This window comes from Melanerpes formicivorus, unplaced genomic scaffold (assembly GCF_026170545.1).
Source record: "Melanerpes formicivorus ecotype bairdi unplaced genomic scaffold, bMelFor1.0.p_v2 SCAF_24, whole genome shotgun sequence".
Classification (NCBI taxonomy): Eukaryota; Metazoa; Chordata; class Aves; order Piciformes; family Picidae; genus Melanerpes; species Melanerpes formicivorus.
This window is the reverse complement of record NW_027142376.1, coordinates 8,332,840-8,356,312: the sequence shown is the minus strand read 5'-3', so window position 1 is coordinate 8,356,312 and position 23,473 is coordinate 8,332,840. Positions and strand designations below refer to the sequence as shown.

At 43.0% G+C, this 23,473-nt stretch overlaps 1 protein-coding gene across 1 annotated transcript in view; it reads right to left on the bottom strand.

Moving 5' to 3' along the window:
- Window positions 1-23,473, bottom strand: part of ULK4 (unc-51 like kinase 4) — a 165,337-nt gene that overhangs the window by 130,913 nt on the left and 10,951 nt on the right. The window contains exons 8-18 of the mRNA XM_068152788.1: window positions 23,310-23,385; window positions 22,630-22,725; window positions 20,734-20,858; window positions 19,709-19,781; window positions 15,214-15,313; window positions 14,439-14,543; window positions 12,421-12,481; window positions 9,744-9,925; window positions 8,580-8,626; window positions 6,923-7,001; window positions 525-632 (exon numbers count right to left, since the gene is read on the bottom strand). Coding sequence (XP_068008889.1) covers window positions 525-632; window positions 6,923-7,001; window positions 8,580-8,626; window positions 9,744-9,925; window positions 12,421-12,481; window positions 14,439-14,543; window positions 15,214-15,313; window positions 19,709-19,781; window positions 20,734-20,858; window positions 22,630-22,725; window positions 23,310-23,385 — 1,052 coding nt within the window. The remainder of the gene's footprint in view (window positions 1-524; window positions 633-6,922; window positions 7,002-8,579; window positions 8,627-9,743; window positions 9,926-12,420; window positions 12,482-14,438; window positions 14,544-15,213; window positions 15,314-19,708; window positions 19,782-20,733; window positions 20,859-22,629; window positions 22,726-23,309; window positions 23,386-23,473) is intronic.

Sequence of the window (23,473 nt, the reverse complement as noted above, 5' to 3'; positions counted from 1 at the left end):
CACTGTGGAATCTATTTTTTGCTCACAGCCCATTTTGATTAAACTTGGTTGAACCTAGAAACACTTAGTGAAAACTCCAGAGGGAACTAAGTCAGCCCTGGCACCCAAAGCTTAGTTTAAGTGATAAATATTAAGCAGGCTGAACAGCAAAGTGGAAAAATAAAACATGGAACAAAAAGGTAAACCAAACCCCATTTTTGTACAGCTCTTGATCAATTAGATGCAGTTATGATTTTTCTTTTTGAAATTGAAGCATAAAGCTTTGCTGTTTAAAGATATAAACTGGGAACAAACCTTTTTTCACCTTACAGTACCACTGACTTCGTAAAGGATCTTGGCAAGGTCACTTAGTACTCTGGTTCTGCAGTTTAATGAGCAACAAAACACCTACAGCACGACAACGTTCTGAGAAATGAACAACTAGAACACACAAGGACAAGAAACTGTTGGAGATACAAACGCCAAAAGGAATTTGCCTGGGTTTGTCTACTGTTACATTTCTAAGGATCACTTGACAGTCTCACCTCCTTGGCTACGAGGTAAAGAAGCTCCCCAAGAGCTGGCAGAAGGCATTGTTTCAATTTGCTGTTTCTGAAGTTCTCTCTGATGATTTCAGTTAAAAGCAGAATTGCCTAAAAGAAAGAACAAACCTCATAGAGCAACACATATAGACTTCTGTCAAGCAAAGCATACTGCTTATTGTACCAAGCTTTATCTGAAATGCCATCTTGCAGCACATAGGCTAGAGAGCCACTTGCAAAGGATTTAACAAGCATGCAAAGACAAAAAAACCCCAACAAATTACAAAGCAAATACACAATGGAGATAAAAATGCAGTAAGGAAATAGCCAGGTGATAAATTGTCAGCTATGTGTTCTTCCTTTTCCCTCAGAACAATAAGAGTAGATATGTCAAGAAAGACCAAAATAAACTCCATTTGCTGTTCCTGTGTTTGGGTCAGAAGATCTAGAAGTTCTCTGCACCACCAGGTTACAGTAAGGACAAGCAATAGGAAAAAAAAACAACAAATCCCAGTGGATCCCTTTATGTAGAAAAAGAAGCCCGGGGAAACTTTGATTTTGAACCTAAATTCCATTGTGTACAACACAATTATTCTATGTGCCCAAACATAGTCTGGCTGTGGATCATTGCAAAGCAGAATTGCCATTAAGCATACACTCCAATAAAAACACAGCACATGAGGAACTTCTTGATGGAACACTTACATACAAAGCCACCCATTAAAGAAAAAAGTATGACACAACTGAAGTTTTTATCCACAAAGAGCACACAGACTACAAAAGTGTGACTTAGAAAGGTTTTTAACTTCGAGGTACACTAGAGAGGGGACAAAACCACTGCTGTTTTCTGGAAGATGGCTATTAGAAGTGTACATCATCTGGAAATAACAGAAGATAAAATCCATCAGAATCCCCGATTTGCAGTTCGCATCCTGCATCTGGGTCCAGCCAGTCCCAGGCACAAATCCAGGCTGGTTGTGAGTAGCTCTGAAGAAACAGCCTTGGGTACCCCGATTGATGAGAAGCTCCCCACTAGCCAGCAGTGCCCTCATGCAGCCCAGAAGGCAGCTGTGTGCTGGGCTGCATCCAGAGGAGTTTGGCCAGGAGGGCAAGAGAGGGGATTCCGCTCCTTGACTCCGCTCTGCTGAGACCCCACCCCAATACTGTCTCCAGTTCTGGTATCCCAAACATGATGAGAACAAAGACCTGGTAGAATGAGTCCAGAGGAGTGTCACAAAGATGAGCCAAGGGCTGGAGCACCTCTGTTATGAGGATAGGCTAAGGGAGCTGGGGTGGTTCAGCCTGGAGAAGAGAAGGCTCCAGAGGGACCTTAGTGCTGCCTTCCAATACCCAAAGGGATCCTGCAGGAAGGCTGCAAAGGACTTCTCAGAACAAGCTGGAAGGGTTGGAAGCTGAGGCAGAGCAGGGTTAGATTGAAGCTTAAGAAGAAGTTCTTCAGTAGGAGGGTGGTGAGACTCTGGAACGGACTGCCCAGGGAGGTTGTGGCTGCCTTCTCCCTAGGGGTGTTGAAGGCCAGGTTGGATGAGGCTTTGAGTAACCTGGGCTAGTGGAAGGTGCCTCTGCCCAGGGCAGAACAGGTGGAGCAGATGATCTCTAAGGTCCCTTCCAATCCAAAGTAATCTACATATCTATGAATATCTTCAGCTGTTAATCAGGAACTTCACACAGCCCAGCATTCAGGAGAAAGTTTCCCTCTCATAGTCAACATACATATCAGTAGGTTTTGAAGCTTCTAATGTATCAGCTTGAGAACATAGCAGTCAAGCTGGTTCAAGTACTGTTCTGCTCCAAATGATGAACACATAATGAGAGCATTTTCTCCTTCATTAGATTTGCTTTCTCTAGCTGTACGGAATGACTCCTGCTTTTGTGATGAAATACATTCTCAGAACTACTGTCACAGTGGAATCAATACCACTCAAAATACCTCACTGCCACAGCATTAGCAGACATTATCCACATTTACTTAACACCTCTCAACTTCCCTTTAGACTGAGTGAGAGCAGGCCATGAAACAGTATCTAGACTACATAAAATTGATGAGCCGTGTGGTAACAGGAGCTGCAGGCCACAGTCCCAGCAGACTAACTGGGGACAATAAATCATTGTGACACCCAAGTTAGGATTCCTTGCTTGTTTGCAGGAGGACTTGATGAAGAAAACATAAATCAGATTGACCATCTGCTACTGAGAACCAATGCAGGCTGTTCAAAACGATCAAGTTTAGTGATTTATCTGAAGGAGCAGAAAACCTTGACTTAATATTAGAAATCTTGGGTTGTGCCTGTAATATTTCTTTTTCCAAAGCATGATTAATAAACTGGTGAATTTTGACGGCATACTATCTGAATATATTTACATATCAGGTCATACAATGCTCTGAATCCTGTGTTCTATTAACTAGATAATTACCCTTTATTTAGGACAAGAGAGTAAAGGAATGTTTTGCTAAGTTTTAGTTGGCTGCTTTGCTATTCAGTTAGAGTTCTTCAAAACCATTCATTGACATCAAACACCCTGGGGAGATTATCCATCTTCTGGGGATGGGGGGTTGGTTGTTGATTGAAGTGAAGAACTGAAGATTTAAGAGTAATAAAGCTGAACTCAAAGAATAATATTTTATATTAGAGAACAGATGTTACTCTCTATGACAAGTAGACCTAGCTATTAGTGTTGCTCTGAAGTGATCAGAGCAGCAAGTCATTCTTATGGCTCTTTCCTCATATTTGAGCAAAAAGAGCGGTAAAATCAAGTTAACACAAATCTAAGATGTTATTCTCTTCCCTGTGAGCCACCAACCTGCCAACAAGCTACTCAACACTGCAATTAACTCCAAGTTTTAGATTAAAACAAGCTGGTTTGATAAACAAGAGAAAATCTGACATATAAAGGCTAAAGTTATGGGGAGTTTCAATCTGGATGAGAACAGAACTCAGGATATTCCACTCCTTTGCAAAAGAGATCACATTCAAAGCTAATATTACAGAGATATTCCAACATGCTGTCATTCTCCATGGGATTCTTAGTTTATTAACTCAGCCACGGGAAAACTCAGCCAAAGACTTTGCAAAGAAGCTTGCAGGGTTAAGGCTGTAGCTGGTTCTGAGCCCTTTAAACACTCAGTGGTCACAGACACATAAAAAACCTGGCTGGATGTTAGAAAGAAATTCTTCCCAGAAAGAGAGATAGCATCATAGCACCAGTCAAGGTTGGAAGGGACCACAAGGATCATCTAGTTCCAAACCCCCTGCCATGGGCAGGGACACCCCACACTACATCAGGCTGGCCAGAGCCTCATCCAGCCTGGGCTTAAACACCTCCAGGGACGGGGCCCCAATCACCTCCTGGACAACCCATTCCAGGGCTTCACCACTCTCATGGGGAAGAACTTCTTCCTCACATCCAGCCTGAATCTCCCCACCTCCAGCTTCATTCCATTCCCCCTAGGCCTATCACCACCTGAGATCCTGAGAAGTCCCTCCCCAGTCTTCTTGTAGGCCCCCTTCAGATACTGGAAGGCCACAATTAGGTCACCTCAGAGCCTTCTCTTCTCCAGACTGAACAGCCCCAACTCCTTCAATCGGTCCTCGTAGGACAGGTGCTCCAGCCCTCTGATCATCCTTGTGGCCCTTCTCTGGACATTGGAATGGGCCGCCCAGGGAGGTGGTGGAGTCACCATCACTGGAGATGTTTTGGAAGAGCCTGGATGAGGCACTTGGTGCCATGGTTTAGTTGATTAGATGATGCTGGTGATAAGTTGGACTTGAAGACCTTGAAGGTCTTGTCCAACCTGGTTAATTCTATTCTAACCCAACCAAAGCAGGCACACCTGCCTGTGTCATAGTGTCAGGCTGATACTCCCAATGGCCAAATTAGAAGTAAACAAGAAAATGGACAAGACTGTTGCCTCAAAAAGGATAGACAGCGTGATTTAACACACACAGGAAGCTGGTCTCCTACCAGACACTGCTCCCTGACATGGAGGCATTCTGTGATGCTGTTCTATCATCTTTTAGTGTAATAAAAGAGGAGTCTGAAGTTTCAGACCAGAGTGGCTCTGTCCTAGATGGCTGAAGGTTGGATTTGTTCAGAGAAGAGAGAACAAGAGAGAACGATGGCCACGGCAACCCCATGCAGAGCTACAGGCTGGGGTCGGAGTGGCTGGAGAGCTGCAAAACAGAGAGGGACCTGGGGGTGCTGATCGACAGCCACCTGAATATGAGCCAGCAGTGTGCCCAGGTCACCAAGAAGGCCAATGGCATCCTGGCCTGCATCAGGAATAGTGTGGCCAGCAGGAGCAGGGAGGCCATTCTGCCCCTGTACTCTGCATTGGTTAGGCCACACCTTGAGTACTGTGTCCAGTTCTGGGCCCCCCATTTTAAGAAGGACATTGAAACACTTGAATGTGTCCAGAGAAGGGCAACAAGGCTGGGGAGAGGCCTTGAGCACAAGACCTATGAAGAGAGGCTGAGGGAGCTGGGATTGTTTAGCCTGGAGAAGAGGAGGCTCAGGGGTGACCTCATTGCCCTCTACAACTACCTGAAAGGTGGTTGTAGCCAGGAAGGGGTTGGTCTCTTCTCCCAGGCAACCAGCACCAGAACAAGGGGACACAGTCTCAAGCTGCGACAGGGGAAGTTTAGACTCGAGGTGAGGAGAAAGTTCTTCATGGAGAGAGTCATTCGTCATTGGAATGTGCTGCCCAGGGAGGTGGTGGAGTCCCCATCCCTGGAGGTGTTCAAGAGGAGATTGGGCATGGCACTTGGTGCCATGGTCTAGTCATGAGGTCTGTGGTGACAGGTTGGACTCAATGATCTTTGAGGTCTCTTCCAACCCTGACCTATTAACTTGTGACAACTGCCAGATAGAAATAACATATTAGATAGAATAGAATCGACCAGGTTGGAAGGGACCTTCAAGATCATCGCGTCCAACCTATCATCCAACACCGCCTAATCAACTAACCCATGGAACCAAGCACCCTGTCAAGTTTCCTCCTGAACACCTCCAGTGATGGCAACTCCACCACCTCCCCAGGCAGCCCATTCCAATGGGCAATCACTCTCTCTGTGCAAAACTTCCTCCTGACCTCCAGCCTGAACCTCCCCTGGTGCAGCCTGAGACTGTGTCCTCTTGTTCTGGTGCTGGCTGCCTGGGAGAAGAGACCAACCTCTGCCTGTCTACAACCCCCCTTCAGGTAGTTGTAGAGAGCAACAAGGTCTCCCCTGAGCCTCCTCCTCTCCAGGCTAAGCAACCCCAGCTCCCTCAGCCTCTCCTCATAGGGCTTGTGTTCCAATCCCCTCACCAACTTCATTGTCCTTCTCTGGACTCGAATGAAGATGTCTTCATCTTCAATTACACAAGAATTCAATTTCCCTCCTGTATTCTAAGATCAGTCTCATTTGGTTTCTAAGCAATGCAGGATTCTTTTAAATATATACTTAACTGGAAATAGATCAGCTGCAAGGATAAGTCTTAATTTATTGTGGTTTCTTGCTAATATGACCTACATACTAGAGCACATCAGCAGAATAAAGCTAGTCAACAGACCCACAGGGAAATCTTTGTGGAGGCTGTGAGGCAGTTTACTTGCATTTCATTTTTGCATTTTAGTGCCCTCCGGTGGTAACACTCCAAAGAAATGGAGCACTTCTGCTACGAAGACAGGCTAAGAGTCAGGCTGGGCTTTGTTCAGCCTGCAAAATGAGAAGGCTGCAGGGAGACCTAGGACCAGCCTTCCAGTACCTGAAGGGGCTACGAGAAGACTGCAGAGGGACTGTTGATAAGAGACAGCAGTGACAGTATGAGGGGCAATGGTTTGAGATGAGAGAAGAGCAGATTTAAATTGGATGTGAGGAACAAGTTCTGCACCATGATGGGTGGTGCAACACTGAAACAGGTTGCCCAGGAAGGTGGTTGAGACCCTATCCCTGGAGATAACTCAAGGCGAGGCTCAACAAGGCTTTCAGCAGCCTAATCTAGTGGAGGATGCCCCTGCTGAATGCAGGGAAGTTGAACTGGATGACCTTTGGAGGTCACTTCCAGCCCAAACCTTTCTGTCATTCTATAACCAAATAGATCACCACTCCTCTTGTCATACATTATTAACAATGACTTTATTTTCTGACAAGGAGATAATTTTGAATTTTGTCATTTGTAGGTAGTTCTAGGACAGGTTAGCAAAGACTAGAACCAGAACTGCAGAGAATGATCTCAGAAGTTTGTTTGTTTGATTAACTGAATTAATTTATGTTCCCATACACATGCAAGAAAAATAGAGGAGGCTGCAAAAAAAGGCAAACCAGTGAAAGTTTCTGATATGAATAATAAAAGCAGTAACAGAAGTCTCCCCCTGCAAAAAGATGAAGGAAAAAGAAAGCTACCTCAGAAACAGGCACACTTGCTCCAAGTTCAGATGTGTGTAACGCCAGCAAACCAATCACTCGAGCAACTGTGGCACGGCTGCAGATCAAACACATTCTTTGTAAGTGCAGAAAAAAGCATTTGAAAACATCACCAAACCAACTACACCTTTGTATTTTACACAGATAGGTAAATGCAGGAAATATCTGAAGTGCTGTTCACAGCTCAGATTTTCTTCTTATTTTGGTTTGCTTTGTATCATCAAATTACTCCTGTGTTTCAGCTTGATTTAGTAATAAATTTGTGCACAATGAGTTTCTTTCTTGCAGCACTAAAGAAAATTATTTAGATTATTAACAGTCACACTAATCAGTCACAGCCATGTTCAGTTTTCTCATAACATAGAATCAGAGTGGTTCATGCTGGAAGGGACCTCAGAGCTCATCTGCTCCAACCTCCCCACCATGGGCAGGGACACCTCTCAACTAAACTCAGCTGCTCAAGGCCTCATCCAACCTGGCCTTCAACACCCCCAGGGAGGAGGCAGCCACAACATCCCCGGGTAGCCTATTCCAGAGTCCCACCACCCTACTTCTGAAGAACTTCTCTCTAAAATCCTACTCTCCCTCAGCTCCAAACTATTCCCCTTTGTCATAGAATCATAAAATCAATAAGGCTGGAAAAGACCTCAAAGATCATCAAGTCCAACTTGTCACCCAACACCTCATGACTACCAAACCATGGCACCAACTGCCATGTCCAATCCCCTCTTGAACAGCTCCAGCGATGGCGACCCCACCACCATCCTGGGCAGCCCATTCCAACAGGTAACAACTTTCTCCTCGCCTCCAGCCTTAACCTCCCCTGGTGCAGTTTGAGACTGTGTCCTCTTTTACTGGTACTCATTGCCTAGGAAAAGAGACCAACCCCCTCCTAGCTACAACCTCCCTTCAGGTAAATGTAGAGAGCAATAAGGTCTCCCCTGAGCCTCCTCCTCTCCAGGCCAAGCAATCCTAGCTCCTGCAGCCTCTCCTCACAGGACCTGTGCTTGAGTCCTCTACCCTGCTCTGGACACGTTCAAGAGTCCCAATAGTTGGATTCAATGATCCTAGAGGTCATTTCCAACCACATCCATTCTATGTTTCTATGATTCTGTGACAACACACAACCACAGTAGCTGCCCATGCTTCTGTAGCGTGTTAGTAACCTCATAAAGCAAAAAAGATGGTTAAAAATAGAACTCCTATCACTAGACACCCTTACAACAAGAAAACCCCTAAAGGTCATTTGAAACTTCAGTCTAGCTGACAAAACAGAGATTAAATCTAGATCAGCAAATCAGTTTTAAATGTTTCATTAGAGGGAAAACTGGAGTGATAGGATCATAAAATCATTACCCAAAAAAACACTGAAGGAAAAAAACAACCAGCAGAGGGCACCAGCACACTGAAATAGTTCTCACAAGCATCTACTAGTTTTTTTAACAGGATACCATGATACTTATTTCACTACTGTTGTACTAAAGGTTGATTTATTCAGTGACTTTAAGTAAACACTGTTTGATACCCTAAATTATGTAACTTCTGGATAAGACTTTAGAGATTTCCTATAACGTTTCATAAACTCCAGTGATAATTCTGTACTTGAATGAATTAATTTCAAGTAATTGGTACTCACATATCCCAACTGGTTGCCACGCGCAGCTGCTGCAGCAATACAGGAAACTAGTTTAAAGAAGATAAATAAGCATTAGGCCATATTACACCACTGAAGTTCACCAATGATAAACAAACAAACAATCATCCATCCAAACATCACTGATTTCATAAAAATATTTGGATAACATCTGCAAAACATCATAGACAAATGTACAGCCCAAACATTGACAGCAAAACCTGAGAATATAGACAATTTCTTTCTATATTCTTGCCTTAAGCTGCTAAACATCAGTGTGTTAAAAAACCAACACAACACACCCAACAAGCATCTAATAAAAATAAAAAACATTGGTAGGGTGACAGAAACCTGGAGCAGGCTGCCCAGAGAGACTGTGGAGTCTCCTTCTCTGAAAGCTTTCAAAACCCTCCTGGATGAATTCCTACGTGGCCTGCTCCAGGTGACCCTGCTCAGGCAAGGGGATTGGACTTAATCTCTAGAGGTCCCTTCCACACCCTAACATTCTGTGATTGTGTAATGGGCAAAAATAGTTGGCATGTACTATAGGTTATAGAATAAGGTAGTTTACTTTTCAGCTTGTGTAATGGAAGGGCACATCTTAGGATAGCCATAATGGGCAAAAGAAGTCTCTCTTCTGAGAGATATGTTAAAAACCCATGGTCTGGTAGCAAATGGGTCTTGAAGGGTGAAACCACCATTTTGGATTACACTAACCCAGCCTCTTCAGGGAGCATGCTCACTCCTTCAGGCAGTGCTTCATGAAGTTTTTTGTCCTACTCTTTACAGGCAAATGGCCAAAAACAATTGATTTAATTCAAACAACTTCTTAGTCTTCTCTGTCACCTACTGATTTATGAAGACTAGCATTTTATCCTAGGTTATTTCACACTCTTCAAGGTTAGTTTTTACTCCAACCTTTTTACTACAACCAATCTGGATGCAAATTTCTCTGATAATGGATAAAATGAGTAAGTTCCCCTCAGCCCTCTCAAACAACCTGGCTCAGAATTTGGTAAACTCTTCCCCCCCATTATTTTTACTTAATTTGCCAAATCATTTTGCTCAGCACACCAACTGTTTCTTGAAACAGCCAGAAGCAGAGGATTTTTCCTGCAACAAGCAGCATGTGAAGTGTTTGGATTCCTTCAAAGCTTTATTATTTACCAGCTGGGAGCTAATTAGCCGGCTTGCAACTTCCTTGTGGACGGCCACAGTACAGAGATAGTGCAGTAAATTCAGCTTCGAACGCGCTGCTCCTGTGCTCTTCTCTGGGGAATCAAGCAGTGAACAGAGGCGTTGCAAGAAATCATTCCAGTCTGTGTCTTCCATAGATGATAACGTCTCAGCTGACCATAGAAAGCAAACAAGTAGTGAAAGGGAAGGGATCTTTGATGTTGCTTTAATGCACTTGAAAGTAACGCCGAGATGGATAAACACGCTCTGAAGTTTGAATTCTCATTGGAGTACTTAAAATGCTAACCAAACAGGTTGCAATTCATGTCTGCAGATCACAGAATTTAGAAATAACAAAGAAGAGGGGGAAAAAAAATAAGAAATGTAGCAATAAAAGCCTCAAAACAATCTGAAAATGCAACCTGCTTAAGTCCTTCAACCTCATTTCAGTAAACATTTGTTGGCATTGTATTTAGGAAAGAGCACTTGTTGTCCTTAATCATCAGGTACTAATTCTAAATAAGGAAGTGAAATGTCATTAGAGTAAAGCTGAAGCAAAAACTAATGGAAGTCAACAAAATCTCCTCAGGATCAATGGTGAAGGGTTGAAACTAGGTGATTTTTGAGGCCCCTTCCAACACAAACCATCCTATACATCTATGTATCTGAAATGTGTGTATTTGCTTACACTGGTACTTAAGCCTTAATAGTCTCAGAACACAGATGGCTTCAGAAGGAACACAAAGAAGTCAGATCATCAGGATGATAGCCAAAAATCTATGGATCAGTTCACTGACCACTGCACATGTATCATAGTATCAGTCAGGGTTGGAAGGGACCACAAGGATCATCTAGTTCCAACCCCCCTGCCATGGGCAGGGACACCCCACACTAGATCAGGCTGGCCAGAGACTCATCCAGCCTGGTCTTAAACACCTCCAGGGATGAGGCCTCAACCACCTCCCTGGACAACCCATTCCAGGGCCTCACCACTCTCATGGGGAAGAACCTCCTCCTCACATGAATAGAGAGTTTTCCAAGACTGCCAAAGAGCTACAGGCAGGAAAGTGTTACAACTGCAAAAACAAACCCCAACTCTGCCCCATATTAAATAAATACAGACAACAACAGTTAAACATTTTGGAACAGTCTGATAACAACATGCAAGATGAACTAAAACACCACTGCCTTAGGCAATGATCATTTTTGCTTTGGATGTTGGCCAAATGAAAAATATTTTCTATTACAGCATTCTTGATTGGGAGCCTGGGTGGCATTCTGTCCTTTCCAACTAGAAAATTTCTTCAACAAATTAAGTCTCTGAAAGACATAGAATGGTTTGGGTCGGAAGTGACCTCCAAAGATTATCTATTCCAACCTCCCCTGCAGTCAGCAGAGATATCCTCCACTAGATCAGGTTGCTCAGAGCCTTGTCAAGCCTGACCTTGAATATCTCTCCAGGGATGGGGCCTCAGCTGCCCCCCAGGCAACCTGTTCCAGAGTTTCATAGTTTCATTCAGGGTTGGAAGGGACCACAAGGGTCATCTAGTTCCAACCACCCTGCCATGGGCAGGGACACCCCACACTAGATCAGCCTGGCCAGAGCCTCATCCAGCCTGGGCTTAAACACCTCCAGGGACGGGGCCTTGACCACCTCCCTGGACAACCCATTCCAGGGCTTCACCACTCTCATGGTGAAGAACTTCGTCCTCACATCCAGCCTGAATCTCCCCACCTCCAGCTTCATTCCATTCCCCCTAGTCCTATCACTACCTGATATCCTGAGAAGTCCTTCCCCAGCCTTCCTGTAGGCCCCCTTCAGATACTGGAAGGCCACAATGAGGTCACCTCAGAGCCTTCTCTTCTGCAGACTGAACAGCCCCAACTCCTTCAGTCTGTCCTCACAGGAGAGGTGCTCCAGCCCTCTGATCATCCTTGTGGCCCTTCTCTGGACACGTTCCAGAACCTCCACATCCCTCTTGTAATAGGGGCTCCAGAACTGGACGCAGTACTCCAGGTGGGGTCTCACCAGGGCTGAGTAGAAGGGGAGGATCACCTCCCTCGACCTGCTGGCCACACTTCTCCTGATGCAGCCCAGGATCTGATTGGCTTTGCGGGCTGCAAGTGCACATTGAGAGCTCATGTTGAGCTTTTTGTCCACCACCCTCGTGGTGCAGAACTTGTTCCTAACATCCAAATCGCCTCTTCTCTCATTTCAAATCATATTTTATAGAAACATACTTCATAGAAAGAAAAAATTGTTATCTAGGAAGAGGTGCTATGTGAATTCTAGAAGGACTATCTGGCTGGCATCCCTCTTCAAGCACAGTAAAGTCTAATAATGCTTCCTTAGACTAGAAGAAATACTATCTCAGCTCTTTATGAATTCCCTTCCCCCCAGACTAAACCAGTGCTGTGTCACTTTAAAAGCTTTTGAGCATAGGCTTGTAACTGAAGAAGGCAGAAGAGAAACTAAAGGCATGTAACTGTTTGTAAAGTCCACTTGTAATTGGTCTAGCTAAAAGCATTTCACATGCAGCTTCAGTCTCAGAAAAGCCTTGAGCTTTGTAACTCTATGAGCTCATCATCTACAAAGGGCAGCTACAGATATTGGGACTGCAAGTTCCACCATCTTATGCAGTACTTAACAGCTTCAGCAGATCCATACCTGAGTATGCTGGTAAATGCAAAGTTTTCAAGTCAAATCTAACTGGCACTTGCTTCATGATCTGGAAAAGTAAACAGATTACAACTAGTTCTAATACATTTCTGGAAAGCTCTAAAGAGCTGAACATGAAAACAAAGATGCAACAACTCTACAGGATGGGTGTACAACCCTCTGCTCATTACTGAACTATTTTCCATTGTTTTCTGGTATGGCTTTCTTCCAAGCAGCTGTTTCAGGTTTAGCTCTGTGTTTTTAATACAATTAAATTGTTAGTATTGACACATAAGCATTGGTTTGGGTATTTTTAAATGGGAGATAAAAAATGATAGGATTTTTTCAGTTCACACTTTTATCATGCTTATATGTGGGAACAATACTTCATGAGCTGAGAGCTCATGACATGCTCTAGCAGTTCATCAGTAAACACATATATTTTATCCTCCAGAATGATCTAGTGTATATAAAAGCTGCATTATCACAAATGAATCATTTGTAAGGTAGGAAATTTTTTCCCACAACACATAATATTCTGGAAAGTCATGAAACTAGATGACTGCTCAGTGACTGAGCATTTGAGTACAATTTTCAGTAGGTAAACTGTAGAAGAAAAGGTAACTGGAATTTAGCCTCTGACAGATGAAGCCTAGATGTAACTGGAGAGCTGTTTTCTACAAAAGGTCTTCACTTCCACAGCTCTGCAGAACACAGGGCAATTTTACAGTACCAGCTGACATTTCAGCTTTTAAAACCACTGCCAGCATCTCACAAATGCCTTTCCAGGAGATTAAACTGCAAGCTCTTCAACTTTACCAGGTGTCAGTATCATCCCTTAGTCTGAAGATTGCCAAGTATGCAGGGACTCCAATTGCATGTTCCTGGAATTTAGAGGGCTATTTTGCATTAATTCCCAGGCTGGCATTACATGGTAAGGAGATTAGTCTCCACGTGCACATCAGCATGTACACTTACCCCTAATCTCATCTCTCAGACTTGCAGTAAGAAAGGAATCAATCAAGGGCAAAGACTTGAGTTGGAGTCTGAAAACATAACCGGGACTTCACAGAGAGGACATTCACATGCAAAACTACCTCTCTAGTTCTCCACTAACAATGATGCCCCTAGCCCAAACCTATCAGAACAATACTGTTGGGTAATTACTTTATCTAGATTTTTAAGTATTAGGAGTTCTACTTAAAAAAAAAACATTACACTCAACTGTTACACTAAAAGCTGCAAGACATTCTTAATGAGACAGATGCTCACTCGCAGCGTTGCACTACCTGCAGCCACCACTTTGTGTTAAGCTGCTGAAATTACTTCAGTTTTTGCACACAAATGAAGGAAGACTAAAGGTGCTCCTGCCTATCATCCCTTCTACCAGCAGTACACATGCCTAGACACACATCACACTCTGCACTGCAGAGCTCCAGTTCTTTCTTGACCTTCCCTTTGCTGTCAAGCAAGTGCCAGCTTCTGCACAAGAGAACTCATCACAAATTGTGACCACATTAGAATCCATATGAGAGAAATTAGAAGGTCATTTCTTTTAACTTAAGGTTGTCTTTTTGAGAGAAAATAAGTTCATATTTATAGGAAGCATTACCATGGCTGAAGTTTAACAAAAGTGCCTCTGCAAAGGTCTGCCTCCTTATCTAGAAGGCTTCCTAGATGGCCTCATTCGGACTATATCAAAACACAGCTTTTTTGTTCATTTAAGCAACAGGTATCAAAGCAAGTCAAGAGAAAACAAATCTGCAAAAGCACTGAGAACAGCATTTAGTAGCATCTATTTCTTATAAGGTATTAATTAGTAATGTTCAATCCCAAAATAACTCAAATTCTCCAGCTTAGCAACACAATAGGATTATAAAAGACTGCCAAAAAATGGATGAGAGCCTGCCAGCTGACTGGGTGGAACTGCTTTAAAATGAGAATTGTACAATACAGGAAAGGAGTTCCACATCTGCAAAAATAGCCTCAACCACAACTCCTGAATCTTTTCTGTTATTCTGCTGTACCTTTGGATTGTCAATGATTGGAGTTATCATCAGATCAGACTCAGTGTAAATGAGCTCTTTCAGTCTTGACTTCATATCCTGCTGACTTGAGCATACATTTTTAGCCTAGAACAAGAAGAGAGGGTTGTTGGTTTGGGTTTTTGTTTTGTTTGGTTGGGTTTTTTTAAGTGATTTTTTTTTTTTTGTTTAGATGTTTGATTATTCCCACTGTATTTCATTTCACCATTATCCTATAGGTTGACCATTTAAACAGCATAGGACTTTTAAAAGTATGTAGTAGCAGACAGGGCCAAGAAAAAAAACTGGACACTGGAACAGCTTGCCCAGGGAAGTGGTGGAAGCCTCATCCCTGGAGGTTTTGAAAGCCAGGCTGGATGTGGCTCTAGGCAACCTGATCTAGTGTGAGGTGTCCCTGCCCATGGCAGGGGGGTTGGAACTAGATGATCCTTGAGGTCCTTTCCAATCCTAACAATTCTATGATTCTATGAAATACATTGGAATAAAATATACTAGGTCCAAAAAGTAGCCTGAGAAAGGAGAAGACAGATGTTTAATCTCCTTTTTTTCCCCCCTCAGTGTATAAAAAGAAAAATTCTTTCCTAACTCTTACATCTGAAGTCTGCAAACATATTTCAAAGAATCTGCACACTGTAGGAACTGCTCTCATCTTGTAATTATGGAAGGATGGAGAACACAGCTGAAAAGAAAGCAGATTCCAGGCTAAAATTCTAACTATGAGGATACCACCATCCATTAATATTATTTTTCTACTCACCTTTTTCAAGCATGAAGCTCTTTGAGGGGAATTTTGTCTGAGGGCAGTAGTAGCATCATTTACTTCTACTGCAGTGCTTGTTCTAGGTGTAGGACGAGAACTGGTGAGAAAGAAAACAAGAAGAGGGAAAAACACATCCCAAATATTATCAATTAAGTATCACTGAAACTATATTTTTGTTGCTGTTTTGAAACTTCCATGCTATGAAGTAAGCTGTCAACAAAAACGATGCTATGCCTGACCCATCAATTAAACACAAGCTTGGTGTCTTTAACTGTGCTGACAAAGTCAGGATTTGTCTGCCAGTTAAAAATAGGAAGGAGCAAGTGATTTCTTTTATGGGATGTTTTTAAATGAATGTAGTTCTTATTTTCTCACTCACAGGCACTCCTCATACATACAGCACTTACAGGGTGGCCAAGGGATCAGGCCCATCCAGTATGGATTTAGGAAGGGCAGGTCCTGCCTGACCAACCTGATCTCCTTCTATGACCAGGTGACCCGCCTGGTGGATGTGGTCTACCTGGACCTCAGCAAGGCCTTTGACACCGTCTCCCATAGCAGACTCCTGGCCAAGCTGTCAACCCATGGCTTGGACAGGAGCACACTGCATTGGGTTAAGAACTGGCTGGAGGGCCGAGCCCAGAGTGTGGTGGTGAATGGTGCCACATCCTGCTGGCGTCCAGTCACTAGTGGTGTGCCCCAAGGATCAGTGCTGGGCCCTGTGCTCTTTAACATCTTTATTGATGATCTGGATGAGGGGACCGAGTCCATCATCAGTAAATTTGCAGACACCACCAAGCTGGGGGCAGGAGTTGATCTGCTGGAGGGTAGAGAGGCTCTGCAGAGGGCCCTCGACAGGCTGGACAGATGGGCAGAGTCCAAGGGCAGGAGAATTAATATATCCAAGTGCTGGGTTCTGCACATTGTCCACAGCAACCCCATGCAGAGCTACAGGCTGGGGTCAGAGAGGCTGGAGAGTGGCCAGGCAGAGAGGGACCTGGGGGTACTGGTCGATGGCAGGCTGAACATGAGCCAGCAGTGTGCCCAGGCAGCCAAGAGGGCCAATGGCATCCTGGCCTGCATCAGGAACAGTGTGGCCAGCAGGAGCAGGAAGGTCATTCTGCCCCTGTACTCAACACGGGTTAGGCTGCACCTTGAGTACTGTGTCTAGTTCTGAGCCCTCAGTCTAGGAAGGAGGTTGACTTGCTGGAACGAGGCCAGAGAAGGGCAATGAAGTTGGTGAGGGGTTTGAAACACAAGCCCTATAAGGAGAGGCTAAGGGAGCTGGGGTTGCTTAGCCTGGAGAAGAGGAGGTTCAGGGGGGACCTTATTGCTCTCTACAACTACCTGAAGGGAGGTTGTAGACAGGCAGAGGTTGATCTCTTCTCCCAGGCAGCCGGTACCAGAACAAGAGGACACAGTCTCAGGCTGTACCAGGGGAGGTTTAGGTTGGATGTTAGGAAGAAGTTCTATACAGAGAGAGTGATTGCCCATTGGAATGGGCTGCCTGGGGAGGTGGTGGAGTCACCATCACTGGAGGTGTTCAGGAGGAGACTTGATGGGGTGCTTGGTGCCATGGGTTAGTTGTTTAGGGGGGTTGGATTGGTTGATGGGTTGGACGCGATGATCTTGAAGGTCTCTTGCAACTTGGTTTATTCTATTCTACTGCATGCTAAAACATTGTTAGCTTAATTCCTAACAGCAAACATACAATGGTAAATAACTTGGCAAAACCCTGTACAGAAAATGTTAAGTTATTCTCTTCTGAATGCCAACTCCAGGCTAGGTAACAAGAATTCACAAGTGCCCCGTTCTCATGCGTTTACTTTTCAGGGTTTGGTGTCTGGGGTTTTGTTTATGTACTTATTCATTCATTCATTTTAATCCTGTCTGCTCATGAGGAAAAAGCTGAAAGACTGCAAATCTGCAATTTTTATGAAGTTGCTAATGAACTTCTTGCAGTATTCATTGATTTCAATTGAACTGTTTTAAAGCCAACTTTAGAATTATTACAACTCACAGGCCAGGAAACTAATCAATGGCTTCAAATGAATGTGTTTTCTTCAGTAGGTGAAATTAATGCACACACTTAGCTGCAAGTCACTTTTACCCATTAGAAAAAGCAACTAAATTAAAAATGCAAACACCAAACAAATTGATGACACTCTGGAAAAGAAAGTCAATGATCAAATGACTAACAGTTGCTCTCTTTCTTTTCCTTATTTTCTTAAAGACACCTTTTACTACTTTCAACAGAAACCTAAATGTAAAGAATGCCAAAACACGACCTACTAGATAGATGAAACTATATAAAGTGTCCTAAAACCCCATGGTAGAAATACATCAGGATCTGCTTGGATCCAGTCTGGCTTTGTAAGCCAAAAAAAACCAAAACCAGGATTTCTTGCCAGGAGGCTGAACAAGTTATTCCAGGTTCCCATGTTCTTCAAAACACGTATCACAGTATCGGACCTCGAGGATCATTGAGTCCAACCTGTCACCACAGACCTCATGACTAGACCATGGCACCAAGGGCCACGTCCAATCCCCTCTTGAACACCTCCAGGGATGGTGACTCCACCACCTCCCTGGGCAGCACATTCCAATGACTAATGACTCGCTCAGTGAAGAACTTTCTCCTCACCTCAAGCCTAAACTTCCCCTGGCACAGCTTGAGACTGTGTCCCCTTGTTCTGGTGGTGGTTGCCAGGGAGAAGAGACCAACCCCTTCCTTGCTACAACCACTTTTCAGGTAGATTCTGATTTGTTGAACCTATTTTTTTTTCCAAACCTAATTTGCTTTCATTTGTGTTTGAGATACGAAAAAAAACCTTCCCTACTATTCCAGTTCTCAGCTGGTTTCTCAGTTTAAAAGATGGCAAATGATTGTGGAATTGAACAGATGAAACAAACAAGATCTACTCCCTTTCCAAAGCTACTGCTTTGAAAAGCTGATTAACCACTCCAGCAGCTAAGTAAATTCTGGTGCCAGGTCAGCAGCTTCACTTCAATATTTTAAAACTTCATTAGGTAAATCCATGCTGTTTTGAGAGGTTAAATCACTGAAGCAGAGAGTATTTCAGAAAACAATAATTTTTTAATTTGCATTACTTCATTGTAAGTACATTAATTTCCCTATGAAGTATATTGTTGTTAAACACACTTTTCCCCCCTCTCCACTCTTATTCCTGACATAATTTGGATCAGATACCACACCAAGGTGTTTGCAATGTCGTTGCAGTCTCTTTTTAGCAGATGGCTAAAGCAAACAGCAAATGCTGGTTTAAATTACTAATTGTGGCAATGCCAGCGACGAGCAGTGTGAGCAATCTGGCAGTGCAGGCCTAGAGCCTGACATGGCGGTAAGCCATGCTCAGCAGAAATGCAGAGCCAGCTAGCAGTGTAGCAAAACAGTGCTGTGCCTGCAGCATGGAACTAAAACAAGACACTGGTAGCTATAAACATGGACAGTTATCTTGGGACAACAGGACATGCACCTGCATCAACAAACCTCGTTGTGCCATTAGTAGTTGGACCAATAATCTGTAATAGTGCAATGTGTGGTCACTCAGAGGGAACCAATGGAGCTATGCCAACAGGGCACTCCGAGTTTATGTAAGTTCTAGCAGTTCCCTTACCACGCACTTCTGCCTTTCCTGTCTCCTGTTCTTCTTTACTTTACTATGCTATACTTGCACTACAGGCCTGCTCCATAGGCCTGCAACACTGGAACAATAAAGGAACAATACTCGATCATATTGGTCAGCCGTATTGATTCCCATCTCCGTCGTCTACAACTAATGGTATGGGTTTAGCTGGCATGTTTTAAGTGAGAAGTTGTGCTTTATTAAACCCAGCTGAAATAACTGGAAAAGCAGACACACTATCATGTACAAAAGCCCTATTTCAGGTTATGCAAGAACCTTTAAGGAGTTACTTTATTTCAAACTGGAATATTTCTGCTTGATGACTCTAAGAACCGTCTCTATTTCACTCAATCTTCTTGGCTTGAAAGCTGGTACAAAGTTTCAGAATCAGCTAACAACTAAAACACATCATTATTAAACCAATCACTATATGATATTTAATACTTATATAGTAGATATTAATAGCTTGTGATGAAAAGCTGCAGGTAGAATTGATGAGTGGATCTTAAGCATTAATTAGCAGATTTTAAGCTGCAGGCTTTTCCTTGTATATTTAAAAGTAACGATATCCAAAGCATATTTTCTTATAAGAAGGTAAGGAAGTTGTAATTTTTTCTATTCAGACAGCTATGAAGTCAAAAGTCTGCTGCTCCCCAAACCTAGTGTAATAAAGCCATAAAAGCATTGCTTTAAACAACACAGTGCTTTTACAACTCTTCAAAGGTGACTTAATATGAATTAAACTGCTGGTAGAAAATGCCAAAGGAGACTCACTAACAGAAGGTTAGTAACAGCATTATATAACATCTGAAGAAACATTCTAATTGTTCTTTAGGTTTTCATACCTGAGAAGAAAGAGGGATTCATTTAAGTCACCATCAATTGCACTTTTGGGGCGCAGCTCAGTCTGAGTTTCTGCTGAAAAGAGAACATGAGCCTTAGAGTAGAATAAACCAGGTTGGAAGAGACCTTCAAGATCATTGTGTCCAACCTATCATCCAACACCACCTAATCAACTAAACCATGCAACCAAGCACCCTATCAAGTCTCCTCCTGAACACCTCCAGGGATGGTGACTCCACCACCTCCTCAGGCAGCCCACTCCAATGGCCAATCTCTCTGTGTAAAATTTCTTCCTAACCTCCAGCCTAAACCTCCCCTGGCACAGCCTGAGACTGTGTGCTCTTCCAGTGCTGGTTGCCTGGGAGAAGAGACCAACCCCCACCTAGCTACAACCTCCCTTTAGGTAGTTGTAGAGAGCAGGAAGGTCTCCCCTGAGCCTCCTCTTCTCCAGGCTAAACAATCCCAGCTCCCTCAGCCTCTCCTCATAGGGCTTGTGTTCCAAACCTTTCCCCAGCTTTGTTGCCCTTCTCTGGACACCTTCCAGCAACTCAACATCCTTCCTAAACTGAGGGGCCCAGAACTGGACACAGGACTCAAGGTGTGGCCTAACCAGTGTAGTGTACAGGGACAGAATGACCTCCCTGTTCTGCTGGCCACACTGTTCCTGATACAGGCCAGGATGCCATTGACCCTCTTGGCCACCTGGGCACACTGATGGCTCTTGTTCAGGCTACCATTGACCAGTAACCCCAGGTCCCTCTCTGCCTGGCCACTCTCCAGCCACTCTGACCCCCAGCCCGTAGCTCTGCATGGGGTTGTCGTGGCCAATGTGCAGAACCTGGCACTTGGATATGTTAAATCTCATACCATGGGATTCTGCCCACCTGTCCAGCCTGCTAAGGTCCCTCTGCAAAGCCCCTCTACCCTCCACTCAGAAAGCCAAAACATATCAAATGGATGGAATAAGCATGTTGGTAAAGCTGCCCAAATTAAGAAGATACAAAATCACCTAATAAAACAATAGTACCTATTTTGAAAGTATTGCTTGGTAGCTTCTTATCTTCTCTTGAGGGTGACAGGTCACCTAGATTTTTCTGAGCATCCATCTGCTCTTTGGCATTCCCAGACACTGATGACTCTGTGCTCTTACTGCTGTTAAAAAAGGTATTAAACAGACTTTAAAACAGAAGGATCAGGTCCATTATACACAGCAAATACTAGTATAGGACTTGTCTGTCATTCTCTGGAACTATGGCAATGTGTTAAATTAATGTTTAGATTAGTAAAGGCAAAGATGAAAAGCAAGTTTACAACAAACCAGTTGGAGAATATTAAAAATACTTTAGTTCACTCCCTGGAACTGGCATGAAAAAAAAGTCAGGAAAGTCAAATTACCCTATGATACCAGAGCTATAAAGCAATATTAAAAGCTTTAGAAACCATGTAGTCTTCACAGGAAGTACAATAATCCTACTTCAAATAATGAAGTCAGCAGCCTAGATTAGGATCAAGAAAAACTATCTGGTTTTTGCACAATGATTTACATGTCACACTTCATTCTAAGGTAATTGATATTGTCTGGTTGGGTTTTTTTTTAAATCTACCCCTCTATTATTCAGATGGAACTGGGTCATATAACCTTCCTCAAGTCTCTCCAGGATATCAAATATTAATCAGACCCAGATTGTGAAGAAAAGAAATACATGGGCCTCACAGCTGGAAAAAAAACCCAACAAACCCAGTATTGAACTTGTTTTGCCTGTCAAGCCTCTGTCCTTTCTTTGTCAGATCTGTCAGTTGCTGCACACCTCAGCAGGTATTTCAGAGGTATTTAAAAACCCTCCAGTGTAAGGTGACATAACCATGTATCCCACAGGAGACTAAGATTCTTCTGTTTCTCTGTAAGTTCCTCCAAGATGAGCATTATGGTAGAGGCTGACAGTAAGTGTGTTCCAGGTTTTAGCAAGCTTTACTTTGTGGCATAAACTTTAAATCTTGATTTACCTGTCTTGGTGGTGAAAGCAGTACTAAAATGAGAAGCCAAGGAGCTGGAGAAGACAAGGATCTCCAGCTAAAATGTTAGAACAAAAATACTGCAACACCAGTATCAGAAATAGGTATTAAATATCACCAGAGAATTTGGAAATTGCTAGAACACAAATTATTCAGCATTCTAACAGAAAACTATCCTCACATCACTTCCCCAGATTGGAACCTCAAGTAGCTTTCAAAGTTTTAGAACAAAAAAAAAAAACCATAAAATACACTAAACACTAAATATCCAACATCAAATTGAAACCCAAAACCCACCCAGGTAACAGAAGCTTAAGCTTTTAATACATAGAACCTATTTTCACAAGAAGTTTGGGGCTTTCTGCATATACAGCAGTGTAGGCTATTACAAATTTAGAAGGAAATCACATTAGATTAATGTTCTAGCTCATAAGCAAGGAATATGGGTCAGCTGCATTTGCAAGGATATAAAGCTGAACCACAAATCTAAGATGCTGTACTGATAGGATTTGTGATGCTCTAAGCCTAATGCACAAAAACCCAAAACACAACTAAGGATAAAACTGACCCTTATTTGGAAGGGTCTACAGAAGCCTTCCAAAAAACAAGCAGTCAAATTACTGTGCATCATTGGTATGTACACAAATAGATAGGTCAGAAGGAAGTTTTAACACATTCTATAGCCTAGAGGAAGGAATCTGTTGGAAGTGAGCACTGTAATCCACTATCAGGGTAGTACAATCCCTAAGCAGCCAAAACTGTCTATAGGATGGTCTAAAACTCCCTTCATCAACTAGTTAAAATCATGAAAATATAAAACAAAATTGGATTTCAAAAAGGCAAAATTTACACAAAAACATAAGAATATTTTTATTAGAGTATTTACTACTGAGAAAAAGCCATTCAGTACCTGGAGCTTGTGACCTGGGTGTCTGCAGAATCACACCCACAATGGCTAAGGGATCCTTTCCAGAAGGGATGCTGCAACAGCTCTGTCCAGTTCAGCCTTTTGAAAAGCAACAAGCAAACTGAAAAAGCAGTGGCAAAGTGCAGCTCCACAGGGAGAGTAGGTTTTGAACTCAGTGGCACTACAGAGCAATTGATCTTGTTGGCTTTTATTTGGCCAACAAATAGAAGTCCTTACATGACAAACTTTTTGCCTCAGAACAGAATAGGTAACTCTCATAGCACAGAGGTAAGAGACTAAGAAGGAAGGAAACTGCATAGCCAGCCCCAATGTACAAGTAATCTGAACTACCCTGTAAATGATAATCTGTTATTTAACTATACAGCAGCTGTAAATCAAAGCCTCCTAAAACAGATGTGCCCATTGCTGTAGAAAAGCAAAGCCATTCAATTTTAGAACTACTCAGCATTTGTTCCAGTTACCTACTTAGCTACAAAAAAAAGAAAGATAAAAGAGGTAGCTTTCATCAAAGCATTCATTCTTAGTATCTTCATAGGAGCACAATTTGCTTTTTTTATGAAGATGAAATTATTTTTACCTTCTCTGTCATCTACAAAACACTATACATAACCAGAGCAATTATTTTCTCCAAAAGGTTAAAACTGTCATGGATTACAGTTTACCTTTTCTGAGGATCCTTTTGAAGCAACCCATCAAGCAAACTAATGAACTCAGCTGAAGGCTTGTGAAAAGCAGAACCTGTGAATAGAAGCACCTGAGAAGCAAGCACTGGACAGCAAAAACAAGCATCACATGGTGTAGATCAAATTGTTATCTACTGACCACA